We start from the raw sequence: 17695 nt of genomic DNA, 5'->3' as shown, positions 1-17695 counted from the left end.
TGCCCACTGTCCCTCTCTATTAATTGACACTGGTCTCATGTCTATATCCACCTGCTGATAAAAGTTATTACACAAAGAAGGTTAATTTTGGACATGCAATTCCCTTTTCTACCAGTAGAGGTAAAATGGAAGGTTGTGAAAGATGGCCACTGTCCCCCTCTATTGACTGACACTGGTCTCATGTCTCTATCTTCCTGCTGTAAAATGTTATTACAAAAAGAATGTTAATTTTGGACATGCAATTCCCTAATCAGCCATTAGGGGTAAACAAGAGGTTGTGAAAAATGCCCACTGCCCCCCTCTATTGATTGACACTGGTTTCATGTCTCTATCTTCCTGCTGTAAAAAGTTATTATGAAAAGAAGGTTAATTTTGGACATGCTATTCTCTTTTCTACCAGTAGGGGTAAAATGGAAGGTTGTGAAAAATGCCCACTGTCGTCCTCTATTGATTGACACTGGTCTCATGTTTCTATCCACCTGCTGACAAAAGTTATTACAAAAAGGAGGTTAATTTTGGACGTGCATTTCCCTTTTCTACCAGTAGGGGTAAATTGGAAGGTTGTGAAAAATGCCCACTGTCCCCCTCTATTGATTGACACTGGTCTCATGTCTCTATCTTCCTGCTGTAAAAAGTTATTACAAAAAGGAGGTTAATTTTGGACATGCAATTCCCTAATCAGCCATTAGGGGTAAACAAGAGGTTGTGAAAAATGTCCACTGTCCCCCTCTATTGATTAACATTGGTCTCATGTCTTTATCTTCCTGCTGTAAAAAGTTATTACAAAAAGATTAATTTTGGACATGCAATTCCCTTTTCTAAATTGGAAGGTTGTGAAAAATGCCTACTGTCCCCCTCTATTGATTGACACTGGTTTCATGTCTCTGTCTCTGTAATGTAAAAAGTTATTACAAAAAGGTTAATTTTTGGAGATGCAATTCCCTTTTCTACCAGTAGGTTGTGAAAAATGTTCACTGTCCCCCTCTATTGACTGACACTGGTCTCATGTCTCTATGATCCTGCTGACAAAAGTTATTTGAAAAAGAATGTTAATTAGCCAGTAGGGGTAAAAAAAAAAAAGGTTGTGAAAAATGTCCACTGTCCCCTTTTATTGATTGACACTGGTCTCATGTATATAGGCCCTTTAACCCTTTCATGCATGCATTATGGAAAACATTATCTAGATTTTTTTTTTGATTCTTTTTATTATTTTAATAAGATGCTAAAATTGAAATCCTTTTGTTTTAATAAAATTCAGTTTTATTAAAAAAAATATTTACCTGACATCATGGAACAAAGGAGAAAAATGGGACATAAAGCCACAGCTGACTATATGTAATAATGTGTTTTTTAATGGCATGTTATGCTATTTATATCAGTTCAGTTATTAAAAACGATAATATTACAATATAATAACAATAAAACACATATTGTAGGAAGTGGAACAATAACAGTAGTTACATATATGCAGAAACCTATTAGCAATATAGGCAAAACATAAAAATCAAATCTAAAATTGCTGATATTAAGAACTTATTATATTTTCATCCTTATCTTACTTCCACTGTCCTCTGGGATATTTTCTATTACTCTGTACTGACTCCTTGACCTGTGCTGTACCTGTTTGGCAGGCAAAATGCAAATTTGTCTCCATATGTATGTGTAAAGTGGCCATTTAATGTTATAATAATACATTTTATGTTGACACATTTGTTATAAAACAATATAATTTATAGCATCTTTGGAAAAAATTGAATAGATATACTAGCAGATTACAGAAACTTGCACATACCTGGACTGGTTTTTGATGAATAAAAACTTTTACTCAAAATTTTAGTTTATAAAATACTAACATATTAGTCTAAATGGAGTTAAATAACTGTCCACAAATGTGCACACCATGCATGAAAGGTTAAAACAAAGAACCTATTACAAAAACACCGCTGACTGAGCTACAGCAAAAAACGAAGAAAACTTGCACTTTCCCCACGGTCCCTTACTGAACGCTCCGCTGAGAGCGAGCTCTCCCGGCTTCATGCACATTGCGACGCTTGTGCGGGGCAGTGCTCATTATATAGAGCGAAAATACTGAAAATGAAGGACGTGAAACATGATCAGCTTTGCCCTTTTGGTGGTCACACCGTTTAGACTTTTTTAGGGCAAGTCGTTTTAAAGTTAATGGCGTTTATCGCTGAATGTGTCACGAATATCGAAAACAAAACCAACTTGACCCCACTGATTTTCTATGGGAGGAAAACGTCTATTTAACGCATTGCGTTCACGTCTGTTTGCCTATACAGAGTTGGTCCTTTTAATGTCACATAATGCCTTTCTTATGGCGCGTTCATATCTGCTGGTTTATCGTTTGACAACAGTAAGGTTTATATTGAATTTGGTCTTTATCATCTTAGTCTGTTTTGCCACATTAAGCGTTTGCTGGGCAAGTATAAAAGTGAAGTTTGCACATTGTGTTCATGGCCATATGCTTGATAGAAGTACATTAAATTAATAAACTATATTACAAATTTTATCGTTTAATGGCACTTAATGCATCTTAATACTTAATATTAACACTTGATGTTAATGGTTTTCTACGAGAGGAAAAAGCTTAACGAGAGACTTTGAGCATTGCGTTTATATTCTGCTGTTCTGTGGCCACGGATGTGGAGTCTTGTTTTTATCTTCTACAGATGACTTGCAGGACCCTGTATGTTATGCTAAATTAGTTTTAATCGTTTAACGACCACAGCGTCTTGTCTCCATTGGCAACACGCACCATTTGTGTGGCTTGTAAGTGACGTGCAGGTAGCAGAGAGTGCAGGTGACGATTGCAAGTGACATTGTAATTTAGTTTCTTTTTTCTTGTCTTCACCACCTGGCTACTGTTGTAAAATGTTGAGAGATTCAATTAAAATAAATAAATAACTAAAATAAAGTAAAAATAAAATCGACTGCAAGTGACGTCACTTCCGGAAGTGCAGTTGTCTGAGAGTGCAGGTGCAGATGTCTGCAGCCAGACCCTATTGACCTTATAAAATATCATGGAGAGGTTTTCGCTGCGTTCACCCCTCGTCATAACTGTTTTCTCCAGCTGAATGAAGCCCTTAGCACATACCCTGATAGCACACGTACATCTCGGAGACGTCTATTTGATGTCTGCATTTACATCTGCAAGACGTAGTTTGCTCATCTGCAATACGTCTATTGGACGTTTCCTATCAGATGTCAAATAGACATCTATTAGATGTCTTTAAGATGTTTATGATTTAGAATGTATGTAAAACTGACATCTTAAAGATGTCTGTCAGATGTTTGTACACAGCAGATGCTTTCCAGATCAAGAGATCTTTAACGGACATCTTGCAGACGTACGTGTGCTATCTGGGTATGAATGCGTAGCCTGCTTTATAAAACGATCACACTGCCATTACCATTTGAAAATGTAACTATCAATATAAAACATATTACAGTGCATGTGCCAAAGAGGTTTGCATACTTGAGCTAAAGAAATGCAACTAGAAATGTACTAGAAATGCAGACAGTAAAATTTTGTGTTTGTAATGTTGTGGAAACAAACAATGGTCTTCTCAAATTTGTCGATAAAGCTGAAGAAGAGTTCCAGATGTCAAAATAAGACTTCATTGAACACCGTAATAAAGCCGAGATGACAGCCGCCGCATCTTTGTCTGTCCGGGCATCCATACTTATACCCTGTTCTTATTAGTCTTTTCAACCCAAAAATGATGATTCTGCCTCTGATTGGTCTTACTCCACTACTTTGAACCATTCTCCATTTCATCCTTGGTCTCACCCTCTCCCAAGATGCAGGTGTGCTCATGACCATTCATTATACTTTTGTGTCATCCTTGTCATATTCATGGAAGTCACCCAAAGTCCACTGGTTCACTCTAGTTCATTGGCACTGCCCAATGACAAGCACCCTACTACTACTATTAGAGGCCACCTAAGACTCACAGTCTATATTAAGACATCCAATATCGAAGCAATCATTAAAACAATCACCATATTGATCAATATATTGATTATGGTTAAAACCATACTTCATATTATTATTATTATTATTATTATTATTATTATTTATTTTATTTTTTTTTAACAAACTATAACACTATAACACAACAGTAACTACAGTAAACAGGTGTGTGTGTGTGAGAGAGATCAGGAAGACTTGTATTTGGCTTATATAGTTCTCAAATGTTATACCTATCTAGGCAATAAAGTGGAATACTGGAATAAGTTTTGTAAACAACCCCTATTAGTCAAACATTTAAAATTATTAATTTATTATTATTTTTTATTATATCCTCATTGGGGGCTGAGCCCCCCTAAAATGAAAATCCTAGAATCACCCCTGATCATTAATTGAATATTGTGAAACCAAGGAAGATGGCTTTATGATATCCTGACGTATATTTTGTGACAAGGGGAGAGCGCAAACCATACTGTATGTGTATGCGCAACATTTCAGAGTCTGACCACATTATGTTCTTACAAACCTGCAAGAAAAAAATACAAACATTTCACATTAAAGAGCATGTCAGTTAACCAAAGCTTAAAATATTAATTACAACTAAAGACTGTTTTGAGTGATTAAATTAAAGGTTCAGTGGGAAACGCATATTCAACAATAATGCAATAATAAATAAACAAAATAATATTAAAAATAACGTGAATCACTTCGATCATTCCTCTGGGAGTAAATTGAGCAGTGTGCTGCTATTCATTTAATCTCATGACGGGCAACAGTGGCAGTGCTGACAATTGCGTCGATTGGATAAAGTTTCACATTAAAATGAAAGATGACATACATAGTAGGGTGTCAGTAAAAAGTAACACCAATATGCAAAAACAGTTTTGCATATTGGTGTTTATTGAGAAGTACAACTAAATTTTCCTCACTAAACTGGCGTCCGTTCATTGACAATAATACAGGCGGAAATTCCTACACTACAGTTCAGAGTGTGACGACACGCGGACTGTGATGAAGGTCTCTCCATCAGGGAAAGGAGGCTACATTAGTAAACAAAACAATTTCACAGTAAAGTGTGTACTCAGGCAGTTAATCCTGTAATTTCAATAATTAATAACAGGGCTAATTTCAGTTTCTGTTTTTCCATCATTGCTCTGTCAATTTAAGATTTCAAGAGTTTTTTTTTTTTTTTTTTTTTTTTTCCTATGAGCATATGATTGTGTTTAGAAGTGAAAATATCAGTAATAGAAGCATAAAACTGTAAGCAGATATTCTTCATGTATATCGAACATATTATTTTAACCCTTCAGTAGATCAATGAGCAGATGTCCTATAAGTCACAGTCACACTCACAGTGTGGTATATTATATTTACACACTTAAATTCTTAAAGCTAAACAGTGTATCTCTGTGTTCACTAACTGTGTGTCTGTGTTTTTCAGGTTTCTCTGTTTCACACATAATAATGTTGATTCTCTGTGTTTCTGCATCTGGATCTGCACTTCTGCTCTGCTGTCTGATCTACTGCAGATCTCCTACTGAAGGTATGTGTGTAACGGTCATGGTCACTTTGGTTGGGTTCATTGTTGGTTTGGGGACAGAACCCTGACACTCATGTAGCTTCTTGTTGTTGTGTAAGCATGTGGTTTTGTGTGTGATCAGGCCCTGCACTCTTTCATCTGCGGATGCCATCCAAGTACCGCAAGACGTGTACCCCCGTCTTTTTGAAAATGCCCCCTTCAACTTCATGCTTTATTTCTGAAACGACAGAAACTTTTATTTTGCACCCATCCAGATATTAAAATTTACAGTCTCTGCTCATGTCATATTAAAAGTACCTATATAGCCTAAAAGTGTGCCTTGTTTTGAAACTAATTGAGATGACTGAGGCACAGTGTTTGCAGAGATGCAAACTTGTCACCTTTCATCAAAATTTGTTGTTTTGAACTTAAACTTGGAACTTTTACATGTTCATTATAATGAGCAAAGCCTAGACATGATCTATATAAGAGATTGTGTAGTTAGATTCATTGATTACGACAGGAGTTGTCACATGAACTCTGTCAATAAATCACACTCAGTGTTGCCAACTTTGTTTAATGGAAAGAAGCTAAACCCTGCTCGAAAAGTTGCTAATTGATGTTAGATTACATCATACGCAAATTAGCATATTCATGACGTCAGTACGTCGTATTGTCTTGCCTCTCTGTGCTCACATACTGCATTTTAATACAGCCAAAATAATACTGCTGTTCTAATAATAATACTGTTTTCATTGATATATTTTACTATTTCTGTTGTCAGACAACGGAATGAATATAAAATACTGAAACGCAGCCCATTAAGACTACATAACCAGCTCTCGAAGATATTAATCTGCACTAAAATCCTGATTTATAATCACGACATTGTCTAATGAAATCAAATACACATACGATTAGGACAATGGCTGTGCTGTGATTTCGGCTATACCTGCATGTAAAATGGAGTTAGAAGCAACAGAATATCTATTTTAACTGCGCTGCTCCTCTTTGCCGCTTGCTGAAAAGATCAGATGTGCCGGGAAGGCAAGACCTCGTGTTTATGCAGGAGTCCCGGTGAGTCCCAGAAACTAAATTTGTTTTGGTTTGTCCAAGAAGTTGCTAGATTTGTCGCTAGGTGCTTTTTTTGGATAAAAGTCGCCAAGGGCGTCTGAGAAGTTGCAAAATCTAGTGACAAAGTCGCTAAGTTAGCAACACTGCACAGAGAGGCAAGACAATATGATGCATTGACAGCATGAATATGCTAATTAGTGTTTTCAAGCAGGGTTTAGCTACTTTCCATTGAAAGAAGTTGGCAACACTGACCTTTAGCTGTCAGTCTGAAGGTCTGGCTACGCGAGACTATCAAAGTCCCTTTAAGAAAGTCATTTGGCAGCCATCTTTTAAATGCGTCTCGGGCAGGCATGTGCAGTTCCTCTCTCTTTGAATGGGGAAATTCTCCAAAACTGTTCACCAAGCTTATGATTAAATTTCATATTTGAAATTATCAAAGAAATCTGGCAACTGAACAAATATTGTTCCTTATGCTCCAACAGCATTAAAAAAAATCGTATTTTTCAGTCAGTGCGCATGGACAGTCATATGCGAACGTCTCAGAATGCTGACTGTTTCTGTAGCAACCGAGACTTCTAATGGCCGCTGCATTAAGGCACCAACTTTACCGTTTAGCGATTGGCTCTTTCTTTAAGAAGGTGGGGCTTCATGGCCATAATGAGTGTTGCATTTTTCCCCATTCAAAACTATACAAGTGACAAGTCTTGGGTATTCAGTAGTGTTTGAGACTATTCATTCACAAACGATTGGATCTTCCTAACAAATACACCTATCACCGCAGTGATTGAAGATGAATTGAGGGGCAGAGGATTATGAGTAGTCTGGGGTGAAGTGCCCTCTAGTGAACAACTGCAGCTGATGATTGTGACATGTGAAAAGTTGTGACGTATTGTCAAGTATGGTGACTGTGATGATGAATTGGATTATCATCATGTGAACATTAGTTATAGAGTTATATTGTTTATTGATTTTTGTTTGTTTATGATTTAATGTGCGAGAGCATTTTGATGATTGTATTCTAGCCTTGATTATCAGAATGTGTGTTGAATATATATGTTTTAATACTGTTGTTGAACTATCTTCTGTCATCCTGGCCTACCCCTGTTAATGGTTTGTCCCGCTAGTGTTTGGCGGGAAAGTTGAATATATAGGGGAGGGTTTCTGGGTGTAGGGGCTAGTTGGGCCATGGGAGGCCTAAGGCCTTGTATTTTAAGTCAAATGTCGGATTCAAGTGTCAGTCTGTTCTTTGAGGCTAGTGTTTAGGCCTTAATTTGCTGCTCTCAGCATGTTTTTTTGTATGTTTTGTATAGTTTATTTTGGAGATTTTGTTGATTTTATTTTTTGTTTATTTTGAAATATTGACGGAGCACGAGTGACCAAACAGCTGTCAGGAATAAAAGCACTGGAACTTTAATGATCCACTTCGCAGTATTTCACTCTTTCGTTCTCATCTCAGGCCCTACGGCAAAAGTTTACGTTACAATTTCAATCAACGGTACAACAACTAGCCAACCGATTTCTGGTGGCAGCAGTTTTAAGATCCGAAGTGGCAGTGGTTGTAGCGGCATTGTGACAGTGACCCATACTCAAAATTGGTGCTCTGCATTTAACCCATCATGAGTGCACACACAGCAGTGAGAACAAACACACACACACACACCCCCACACACACTGTGAACACACACAGTAGCAGTGGGCAGTCATTGCTCCAGCGCCCGGGGAGCAATTGGGGGTTCGGTGCCTTGCTCAGGGGCACTTCAGTCATGGTACCTTCAATTCCTGCCGGTGTGGAAATTGAACCGGCGAACTTTGGGTTACAAGCCTGACTCTTTAACCATTAATATAAAGTGGGACCAATATTTTATTAAAACTTAATTTACCATTTAACTAAACCTGCATTATTTTGTATTTTCCCTCTAGAACTAGTCTTCCGTCTTCAGATGTTTCTTGTCTTCTGTTCAAATGTTCTGATGTTTCTTGCTTTTGTCCTGTGGGGTGTTTCTGAAGGTCAGTGATTCATTACTGATTGTGCATCAATGCAATATAATGTATCATTCAAATAGTTGTTTATTAATACAGTTATTATTATCTGGTGTTTGTTTCAGGGTCTCTGTTTGAGACAGTTTCTTGTTGTTCTCTTTATTTTCTGAGGCCTCTCATGTTGCTCTGGACGGCTCCGTATGTGAATGAGTTCCCAGGTGATTCATTATTGACAGTTTAGTAGAGAAAATACACTTTGTGAATTATAATACCCAGATTGTTTTAACATGAACTAAATAATCTGTCAATGCCTGAATATATTTTACATTAAAAAGCATTCAGGTGTTTAATTTGGTATTTTCACTGTGTTGGTGTTATAATGATATTGTGGAAGTAATTACTTCATCTTTTCTGTTTTACAGGCAAGATTAAAACATGGATTGAAAATTACAGTTTTAGGACAGAATACATTGTTTTTTCAGCTGTTTTTTATTCAGGTAAATAAATCCAAATGTAAATCAACAGTCATCATCATGAACACATTAAAAAGCACATTAACACTGTGTTACTGTAATATTGTTGTCAGTATAAGATATTCTACATGTGTTTAGAGCTGAATCTGTGTGTTTGTGGGACTGATCACATTTTATCACTCATGTGATCATTATTGAAGATAATAGATAATATAGATAATTATGAAAACAGGCATTAATGTTTACACTAAACATAATGCTATTGACAGACTGAGACTGAAGCTAAATCTACTTCTACATCAGCGTGTTTCGGGGTCGTGTCAGGGTCAGGGGTCATATAATCAGCACAAAGGTCACAGGGTCAAGATCAGACGGAAACAGCTGAACTTACAGTTCAAAGAATGTGTCGTAATGTTGTATGTGTTCAATGAGAAGAGTTTTAGTAAATCTTTTGATCTTATTCATATGTTGTTCTTCTATTTTAGTAAATGCTGTTTTTTTTTTTATCTCTTCTTTATTTCAGTTCTGTTTAAATCTGCCTGGGACAAAAGTCTGAATTATGCTGGATTTGAAGGCATCATGATTATCATCCTCTTTGTGACTGTGATTCTGTTCAGCCTCTTCTATATTATTTACTGTAAGTATTTCCCTCCATCATTAGTCAGTGAGACGAATGTGCTGTGAAATCATGATTAGAATAATGGTGTTTGTTAAATGCACAAAATATAAAAAAACATTAAATCAGACCCAGGGTCTGTTCTTCGTACCTTTCCTAATATATGATTCGATGATACATAGATGATTTGACAGTTGTGTGATCTTTTAATCCTGATAACTGATCTCTGGCTAATCTGGTTCTTCAAACAAGTTTGCAGATTTTATTAAAATATCTTAAATTGTCTGAGATTACTTTGTGTTGTCATGTTCATTGGAAAGGGCAGATATATTGATCCTTGAAACCATGATCAGCAATGGAGCGATTGGCTAACGGTGAAACAGCAACATAATGACATCACATCATTGAGATCAAGGAAAACAGCCTAACGAGTAAACTGACATGAAAATTATAAGAGATAAAAAAGTGGAACTATTTTTAAATGATTCCCAAGTATTTTTCACCAGTTCTAATGTTTGTATTATTTAATATTGATATTTAATATTTAATATTATTTCCATCATCATCATCTATCATTTCAATTCAGCTGGGGATTTATAACCAGAATACATTTTCACATAAATTAAATGATGTGGTCAAACACTAATGGCTGGATCGATAAATCATGTTCATTCACAGCAGGGGTCCTCAAATCTGGCCTGTAAGATCAATTTTCAGTTCAGCTCCAACCCTAATCAAACACCTGAACAGGTTCATCAAGGTTTGTAGGATCACTAGAAATTAACAGGCAGGTGAATTTGATCAAAGTTGGAGCTGAACTCTGCAGGAAAATGAATCTCGTGGGCCAGAGTTGAGAACCTCTGATTTACAGTCTGATCAGATCACATGCTCAACAATGACAGTATTTATTATTTATATATTATTTACACACACACACACACACACACATATTTCATACTGAATTGAGCTTCTTCACATTCACTTGTGTGTGTTTATATGTGTTACTTTCAAACAGCACATCAACTGAGTGTCTGTGTTTTGCATACTGTCTACATAATGCTTTTATTAAGTGAACATGAGTCTATAAACGATAAGTTATTCTTCTGTGTTGAAGATTTTGAGAGTTGAAGATATCATATTTATATGTTTATATAGTTTTCAAAGGGGGGATAGTGAATGATTGTGTGAACATTGTCTCTCCAAATTAAAACATGAATTAGTGAAATTAGTTTACTACTTTTTATTTTTTATGCCATTAATTCAAAATCAGATTAAACATTAGAATTTATTTATTCATTTATTTATTTTTTTCTTATACAGTGTTGGATAAAATAATTGGGAAATTAAGTCAGCGGATCAGTACTATATTCTATGTTCTGGCTGGCATAAGCTTAGATGTTCTTCCTTCACTACAATTCATCCTCCTGTTTTATGCCTTTGGATCTGCCAGAGGAGGTGAGTTCACATTTCTACATTTACACTTAATCATTGATCAGATGCTTTTATCCAAAGCGACTGTTACGAATTCCTATTTGGCTGTTGGTGTTATTTTATTTAACGTCTAGGAATTAAGGAAGTCAATACAAAGAGATATAATAAATAAGAATATTTTTTTTTTTCTTAGAATCAGGGAAGCTGTCTGTTACTAAAGACATAAGATGTGTGAAGTAATAAAACGAACAGAAACCAAAATTGCTTATCAGAAACTCTTTAGTGAGGAATTATGTCCATCAAAAACAAACACTCAGTTTTTGGATTTACAATGAGGATATTAACATCCAAAGTTAAGACAAAAAATGATTTACAACAAAAAAGTACATAACCTCGAAAAGAGGAAAAAGAAACTCTGAAAAGCAAAGAAATTAATAAAACAAAACGCATACTAACTCCAATCAGTTCAACACTAATTTAAACAAAGAAAAAGAAAACAAATCTTCAGCGTAAACACTAACTAACTACACTCACTAACAAAACATAAATACAGATATTAGCTCCCGCTCCTGCCCTAGTGTTTGTATACAAGTGATATTCTACAGGTTGCTGTGTGTAGGTCACGTGACATACTAACTTTGTTTCAACACTACGACTCAAGAGATGAGTTTAACCAACAGCCCTTGGTAAGAGAGTGGAGATCAAATCACAGCACTATCAAATCACAAATCAGCAAAATACAACATGAAAAGAAAAGGGAGCGATCTGAATGAACTCAAAATAAACCAATGAATCGTAACTATAACAAAACTCAAATAGAGATGGACAGCGTGACGATCAAACGAGAGCCGTTAACAAAGGAAAATGCACTCTCTCTCGTCTTGTGTCAGTCTGTCAATAGCATTATGTTTAGTGTAAATATTAATGCCTATGTTTTCATAATTATCTATATTATCTATTATCTTCAATAATGATAACAAGAGTGATAAAATGTGATCAGTCCCATAAACACACAGAGATTCAGCACTGAACACGTGTAGAATATCTTATACTGACAACAATACTACAGTAACATGACTCATTCACTCCCATCTCCTTATGTTTTTCCTATTCCACTGCCTCCTTTGCATCTTTGTCAACACAAAAGCGCATCCTGTGTGAACGCGTTTCACCTTCAGACGCTTCTTGATATGAGCGCGTCACATGTGAGCGGTTAATCACGTGCGCCGACATGCGGTTGGATCGTTTTTTCTTTTTACTGTTATCATTGGCATATTGTTGACGTGTCTAATTCTAACGTTTTGTAAAATTTATATTCAAAATCGTTGTCAGGCCTTTTGGGCTGTTTTTTGTGTGTTTTTCCCCTGTGTTGCCCTTATTTGGTCTTCCTGTTCCGTTTCTTATTTATTACGTCACTATTTGATTGTTCACCTGTCTCCCCCTGATTGGTTGTTTCCATGTATATAAGTTTGGTTGTGTTCCTGTTTAGATGGTCGGTTCTTGTACGTCATTCTGTAGTCATCCAGTCAGTTTGTATGGTTGCTCCGTTCGTTTACGTCGTGTTGCTGGTTCCCTGCTGTTTCCTGTTCATTCCTGTTTTCCTGTGGATTATATTAATAAAACTCTATGCTTTGGACCGCCTCGCTCATCCTCGTCTTTCCCCGCACACAACTCGTGACAATTGTGATGTTGTGAGGCAGATAGCCAGCAACAGCCATTTTAGGATAGTTTGTGGAATAATCACACAGGGCTCTCAAGTCTCACGCATTCACCGTGAGACACACGCATTTCAACCAGTTCACACGCTCTCACGCCACACCTTGCATTTCTCACGCTAAAAAGTGAGGAATAACGTGTCCCGTTATATAGTGTTAATGGACGAGGCGCAGGCTTGCAGGGGCAGTTCATAGCTGTCTTGACAGTTAAATGCCACCTACCAGCAAATATCAGAAATTCGAATTTTTTGTTTTCGGTTAAGTTACGTGATCCCGCTTCAGTCACGTTCGTCACTCAGCAACATGGACGCGCACACACGGGATGTTGCCATTTGTATTTACTAAAAACTAACCAAATAAATGCAGTAGGTAACCCATTCTTCTGTTTTTTTTTTTTTTTTTTTTTTTTTTCCCCCTTCATTTTACAATTCCTGGACGTAATCCCGTGATCAAAGATAGTGAGAGCTGATGCTATAGCCAAATCCATGCAAAATTATTAGCTCCCCTGGTGTAAAAACCAGCAAATGCTAGCAGGCATGTTTTGATGCTGGGATGCTGGTTAGGTATGTTTTGGTGCTGGTTTAAGCTGGTCCTTTGCTGGTTTTTGCTGGTTATGTTGCTGGTCAAGGACCAGCATCAACCAGCAAAGGAACAGCTTCAGAAATCCTTGCATAGCCATGACTGGAAACACTGGCATCTAACAATGCCTTGGGGCAAAAAAACAAAACAAAACAGTTAATCTTAAAAAAAATCCATATACATAAACCCAACTATGTAAATAAATCAGTTATTGAATATTTAGTTATTGCATGTGTCCTATTTTATGTCCTAAACTTCTGAAACATTTTGTCTCATATTTTAGAGCAGTCAATGCAATTTGGGAAATAAATGAATCAAATCTGTGTAAAAATATTCAGATGTAACCCCTTTGTAATTTTCGTAAGTAAATGTAATTTAACTATACATTGTTTCTCAGCAACTGTAACCGATTAGTTACAATTATTTTGTAATTAAATGATGTAATTCCATTAACTAGTTAAGTTTGAGCCCCAACCACTGTCATCAAGGCATCAATATGTGCAACAAACACTTGCAATACAAAATGCCATTCATAAGCTGAAATATGTACTTTCTCTCTCACACACAGACACAGCCTGACATGCTCATGGCAGGTTCTGCAATACTGTATGTGTAGGCCTACAGTATGTACTTTGAGCACTGCTGTTCATTGGCTCATTATTTTTTATGAATTTGACTTTAATCAAAATTTCCAGTTGTTATAGTTTCTATTTTGTGCTGGTCAATTTTGAACAATAGATAAAATTTAACTTCTAGCAAAAACTGGAGAGAATTGCGTGGGACGGAGGGGCTTCTCGCCTAACAGATAAAATCTCACTCCAAACTTTTTCTAAAACTTGAGAGCCCTGAATCATAGCTGATAGTAAGATATGCATAAAATAAAAGAAACATAAAAGAAAACCAAATGGGACACAAGAACAGCTGTTACTTCTTGCCCAACGTGTTAATGACGACTAGGATATAATCAAAGGAAAATCTGGAGTTGGTATAACCTCCAAAACCAAAAAAGTTGTGTGGGAAAACATATGTGTGCAGATACATTCAGAGTGTTTCTAAAACGTTTAAGTTCAAAGGCAAATTGCTAACAGCAGCCATTTTGGTATAGTTGGGATTTGGTCTTAGGAGTCCTCTTCACTACTCCTAACATTTCACAGATTTAGGAGCTAGTTTTAGTGCTAAAACACTTTGTGAGATACTCTTAATTTAGGACTGACAAGCCTATTCTTTTTAAGATTTTCTTCTAAATCTGTGAGTTTTGAGCTACTTTTAGTCTTAAGATGTTTTGTAAATACAGGGCCAGCTTTGTTAATAGGTTTTAAGGGAAAACTTTTAGCTAAAAACTTTTACTGCTATTTAGGAGAACTCTTAGTGGTAAGATAAAATGTTTGTGAATACAGGCCCAGTTCGCCTCCAACATACTGAGCACGATTTATGAGTGTTAATAGTAATAGTAGAGATTTAAAAGCATATAGTTATTACAAGTAGCATAAAAGCCATAAAGATAGGGTAGACAAGCTATACTCAAGTGCCTTGTCGATGTTCTTGCTTAGTGGAGTCGCACAAGAGTCAATTGTCTTTACACTCGTCAGACTTTACACGAGAGCTGCCGCAACTGTGGTGTACTAACCAGTTATATACTCGCCTGATTCCTCGTAATTGAATTCAGAATTCAGGTCTTACTACTTAGCAAACCAAAACTGAAAAGCCACATGATACACACAAGAACAGATGTGACTTGAGCATGCATTTACCATGGTAAAGACAGTAAACAAAACAATGTTTCCTAGCAATGAAAGCCTCGTTAAAATCTAATGAGAAAAACAAAACACTTACAAACTGCTGTCATCTTCTGCTGCTCGACTGCTTCTTCTGAACTATTTATGAACTATTTACATTCATTCATGAATGATGCAAGAAAACATTATTATTCAACATGATTCATTTATTCATACAAACTAATTCAAATGCATTGATCTAATTGATTAATTACGGTTTATATCCAGTGTTTTTTTTTATAACATCTTTTAAATGTTAAAGTATCTTTGAAAAGCACAGCATTTATTTCAGACTGTCACGTATTAGTTCAAAACTGATGAAGGAAATGGTTTAATACTAGAATAAAGTTGATATTTATGAGAATAAGCTCAAACAAGCCCATGTGCAATACAAACTAAAAGTCCTGAAAATGAAATTAACACTGACTAAACTAATGCCTGTTTCACAAATCAAGTTTACCAAATAAACTCTGACTCACTGGCAAATGTTCCATAAAGCAAATTTAGGATAGATCAAGCTCAGCCAATCTGGCAACTGATGCTGGGAAACTAACCTGGTCCAGCAGTCTCACTGGCAGGATATATATATATATATATATATATATAGGCAGAAATTTCTAACATTTACAGATGAAGAATATACCTGTGACATGTCAGTTATGTATTAAGCAGCACAAATATATTTGCTGTTTGCGATGGTGGGTCGATTTGATCCATGATTGACATTAAGACTCCGATCACCGAACACATTTTTAAGGTCAGAAAAAGCGAGGCGCACCACACTGCCTTCTTTGACACTGCCTCTCCTTTCATTCGATTGGACAATGAAAACAAAAACGCAATGATTTTGGGCGCTTTTCTGCTCAGAGTTGCTTTTTCTTTTTTTTCAACTTCAGGCACTCACAGCGCCCCTGCAAAAAATGGAAAGCACAGCAGGTGGTTGAAATGCGCATAAACAGCGCGCACAACGCTCACTGCCAATAGAAAACAATTAAAAAAGGCGCCTCTCATGACAAAAAAACGTGTTCTGTCTGTGTGCACATCAAATTATCTTGACTCACTGAACCTGGATCAAATAACTTAATCTGTTGTTTATGAAAACGCTTTAGCCGTGATTGATTGTTAGGTTATTTCAAGTCCGGTTTTTGACTGAAATCCAACACTTTATGAAATAGGCCTCTTAATTTAAGTGTGACACAAACAAGTGCATTTGTTTACCACAATAAAACCACAAATGTGCAAAATTCACACTGGTGTCCATGTTGTCTATTAGAGTTAAAACACATTGTGAACTTCACATTTATTGACACAGTTTATGAACAAGTCATTTCTAAACTACACATAAAGCAAAAACACTACATTTCAGATGTTAAAACAAGATGTGTGACAGGATCATTCGTATTGTCAAAGACGCTGCATTCAATTAAAACAAAAGTGCAAAACAACAAAAAACAAGAACACAAACATCTGTAACTGAAAATGAAATGTAAAATATAGATGGCACTGAAGAATAATAAATAAAAAAAAAACACAGAGACTCAAAGATGTGATGTATGTGTTTAAATGTATGATTTTTTTCCCCCTTTTATTTTGAGTATTTTGTGCTGGATTCTGTGAGAAGGTACAGCTCTGTCTGGATCTTGTTCTGTGTCTGCCCGTCTCTATCATGAGTTTGTGTTCACTGAGTCTGTATCTGCTCATGGTGACTCTCAGCTAGTTATTGTTCACTTTATACAGATCGTCTGCCATAATGTACTGTCTTTTTAGGGCCAAACAACATTGCATCTTACTTGTGTTTTGATTCCTAGTGTTTAATGTGATTGTGTTTTATTTGCGCTGTGATTTGGTTGAATTACATATATGTTTGTCAGTGTTGTTCTGCTCCAGAGCATCAGTGGATGTGAATAGTAGATGTTAGTGGATCATCAGGACTGAAGCTCTGGATCAGCTGAGAGAGAAGATCAGTTCTGCTCTGGGCTTTATGATGATATGAGTCAGGCTCAATGAGATTGATTTGCTTCCACTGCAGCTGATGTTTGAAGTCCTGGAGTGTATTCCAGAAAGTTGGGTTAATTTACCGTCTGCTAAACCCTGATTTCTCGGCTGATTAACCCAAACCTTGCTTACTCACCGTATACTGGTTCCAAAAATGTGTCCGGGAGTAAGTTCGTTCAACACAGAGTTTGTTCCTGGTTAACACGCAAGACATTCTTAACAGAACGATGAATCGGCGAGTCACTATGGAAACAGATGTTAAAGTGCCCCTATTATGCCATTTTAAAGGTTGCTAATATTGTTTAAATATACTCCCAAAACAGGTTTACATGTATGCAAGGTCAAAATACACTTTAGTTTTCTCCAAAAATAGATTTAATTTTACCCCATTTCTAAATGATTCATATTCGACTCGGTATACTCAGACTCGGGATACTCAGTATCTGCATTCAGATACAAGATATAATCATTAATATAATAATCACTCTTCTGTTTCCAGGATTCATCGTTGTTGCAGTTTTACCAGTGTTTCTCACAGTCACAAATT

At 36.3% G+C, this 17695-nt stretch overlaps 1 protein-coding gene across 1 annotated transcript in view; it reads left to right on the top strand.

Moving 5' to 3' along the window:
• LOC127162790 (uncharacterized) overlaps positions 1 to 17691 on the top strand; it is a gene marked incomplete at its 3' end in the record, with an annotated part of 55789 nt that extends 38098 nt beyond the window's left edge. Inside the window, exons 6-12 of the mRNA XM_051105634.1 lie at positions 5433 to 5534; positions 8505 to 8591; positions 8690 to 8782; positions 8987 to 9061; positions 9561 to 9674; positions 10974 to 11108; positions 17648 to 17691. Of these exons, the coding sequence (XP_050961591.1) occupies positions 5433 to 5534; positions 8505 to 8591; positions 8690 to 8782; positions 8987 to 9061; positions 9561 to 9674; positions 10974 to 11108; positions 17648 to 17691 (650 nt within the window). The remainder of the gene's footprint in view (positions 1 to 5432; positions 5535 to 8504; positions 8592 to 8689; positions 8783 to 8986; positions 9062 to 9560; positions 9675 to 10973; positions 11109 to 17647) is intronic.
• Between the last annotated feature and the right edge of the window lie 4 nt (positions 17692 to 17695).

Source organism: Labeo rohita, chromosome 3 (assembly GCF_022985175.1).
Source record: "Labeo rohita strain BAU-BD-2019 chromosome 3, IGBB_LRoh.1.0, whole genome shotgun sequence".
NCBI classification, from domain to species: Eukaryota; Metazoa; Chordata; class Actinopteri; order Cypriniformes; family Cyprinidae; genus Labeo; species Labeo rohita.
Note: the sequence above shows the minus strand (reverse complement) of the source record. Positions and strands in the feature narration are given on the sequence as shown.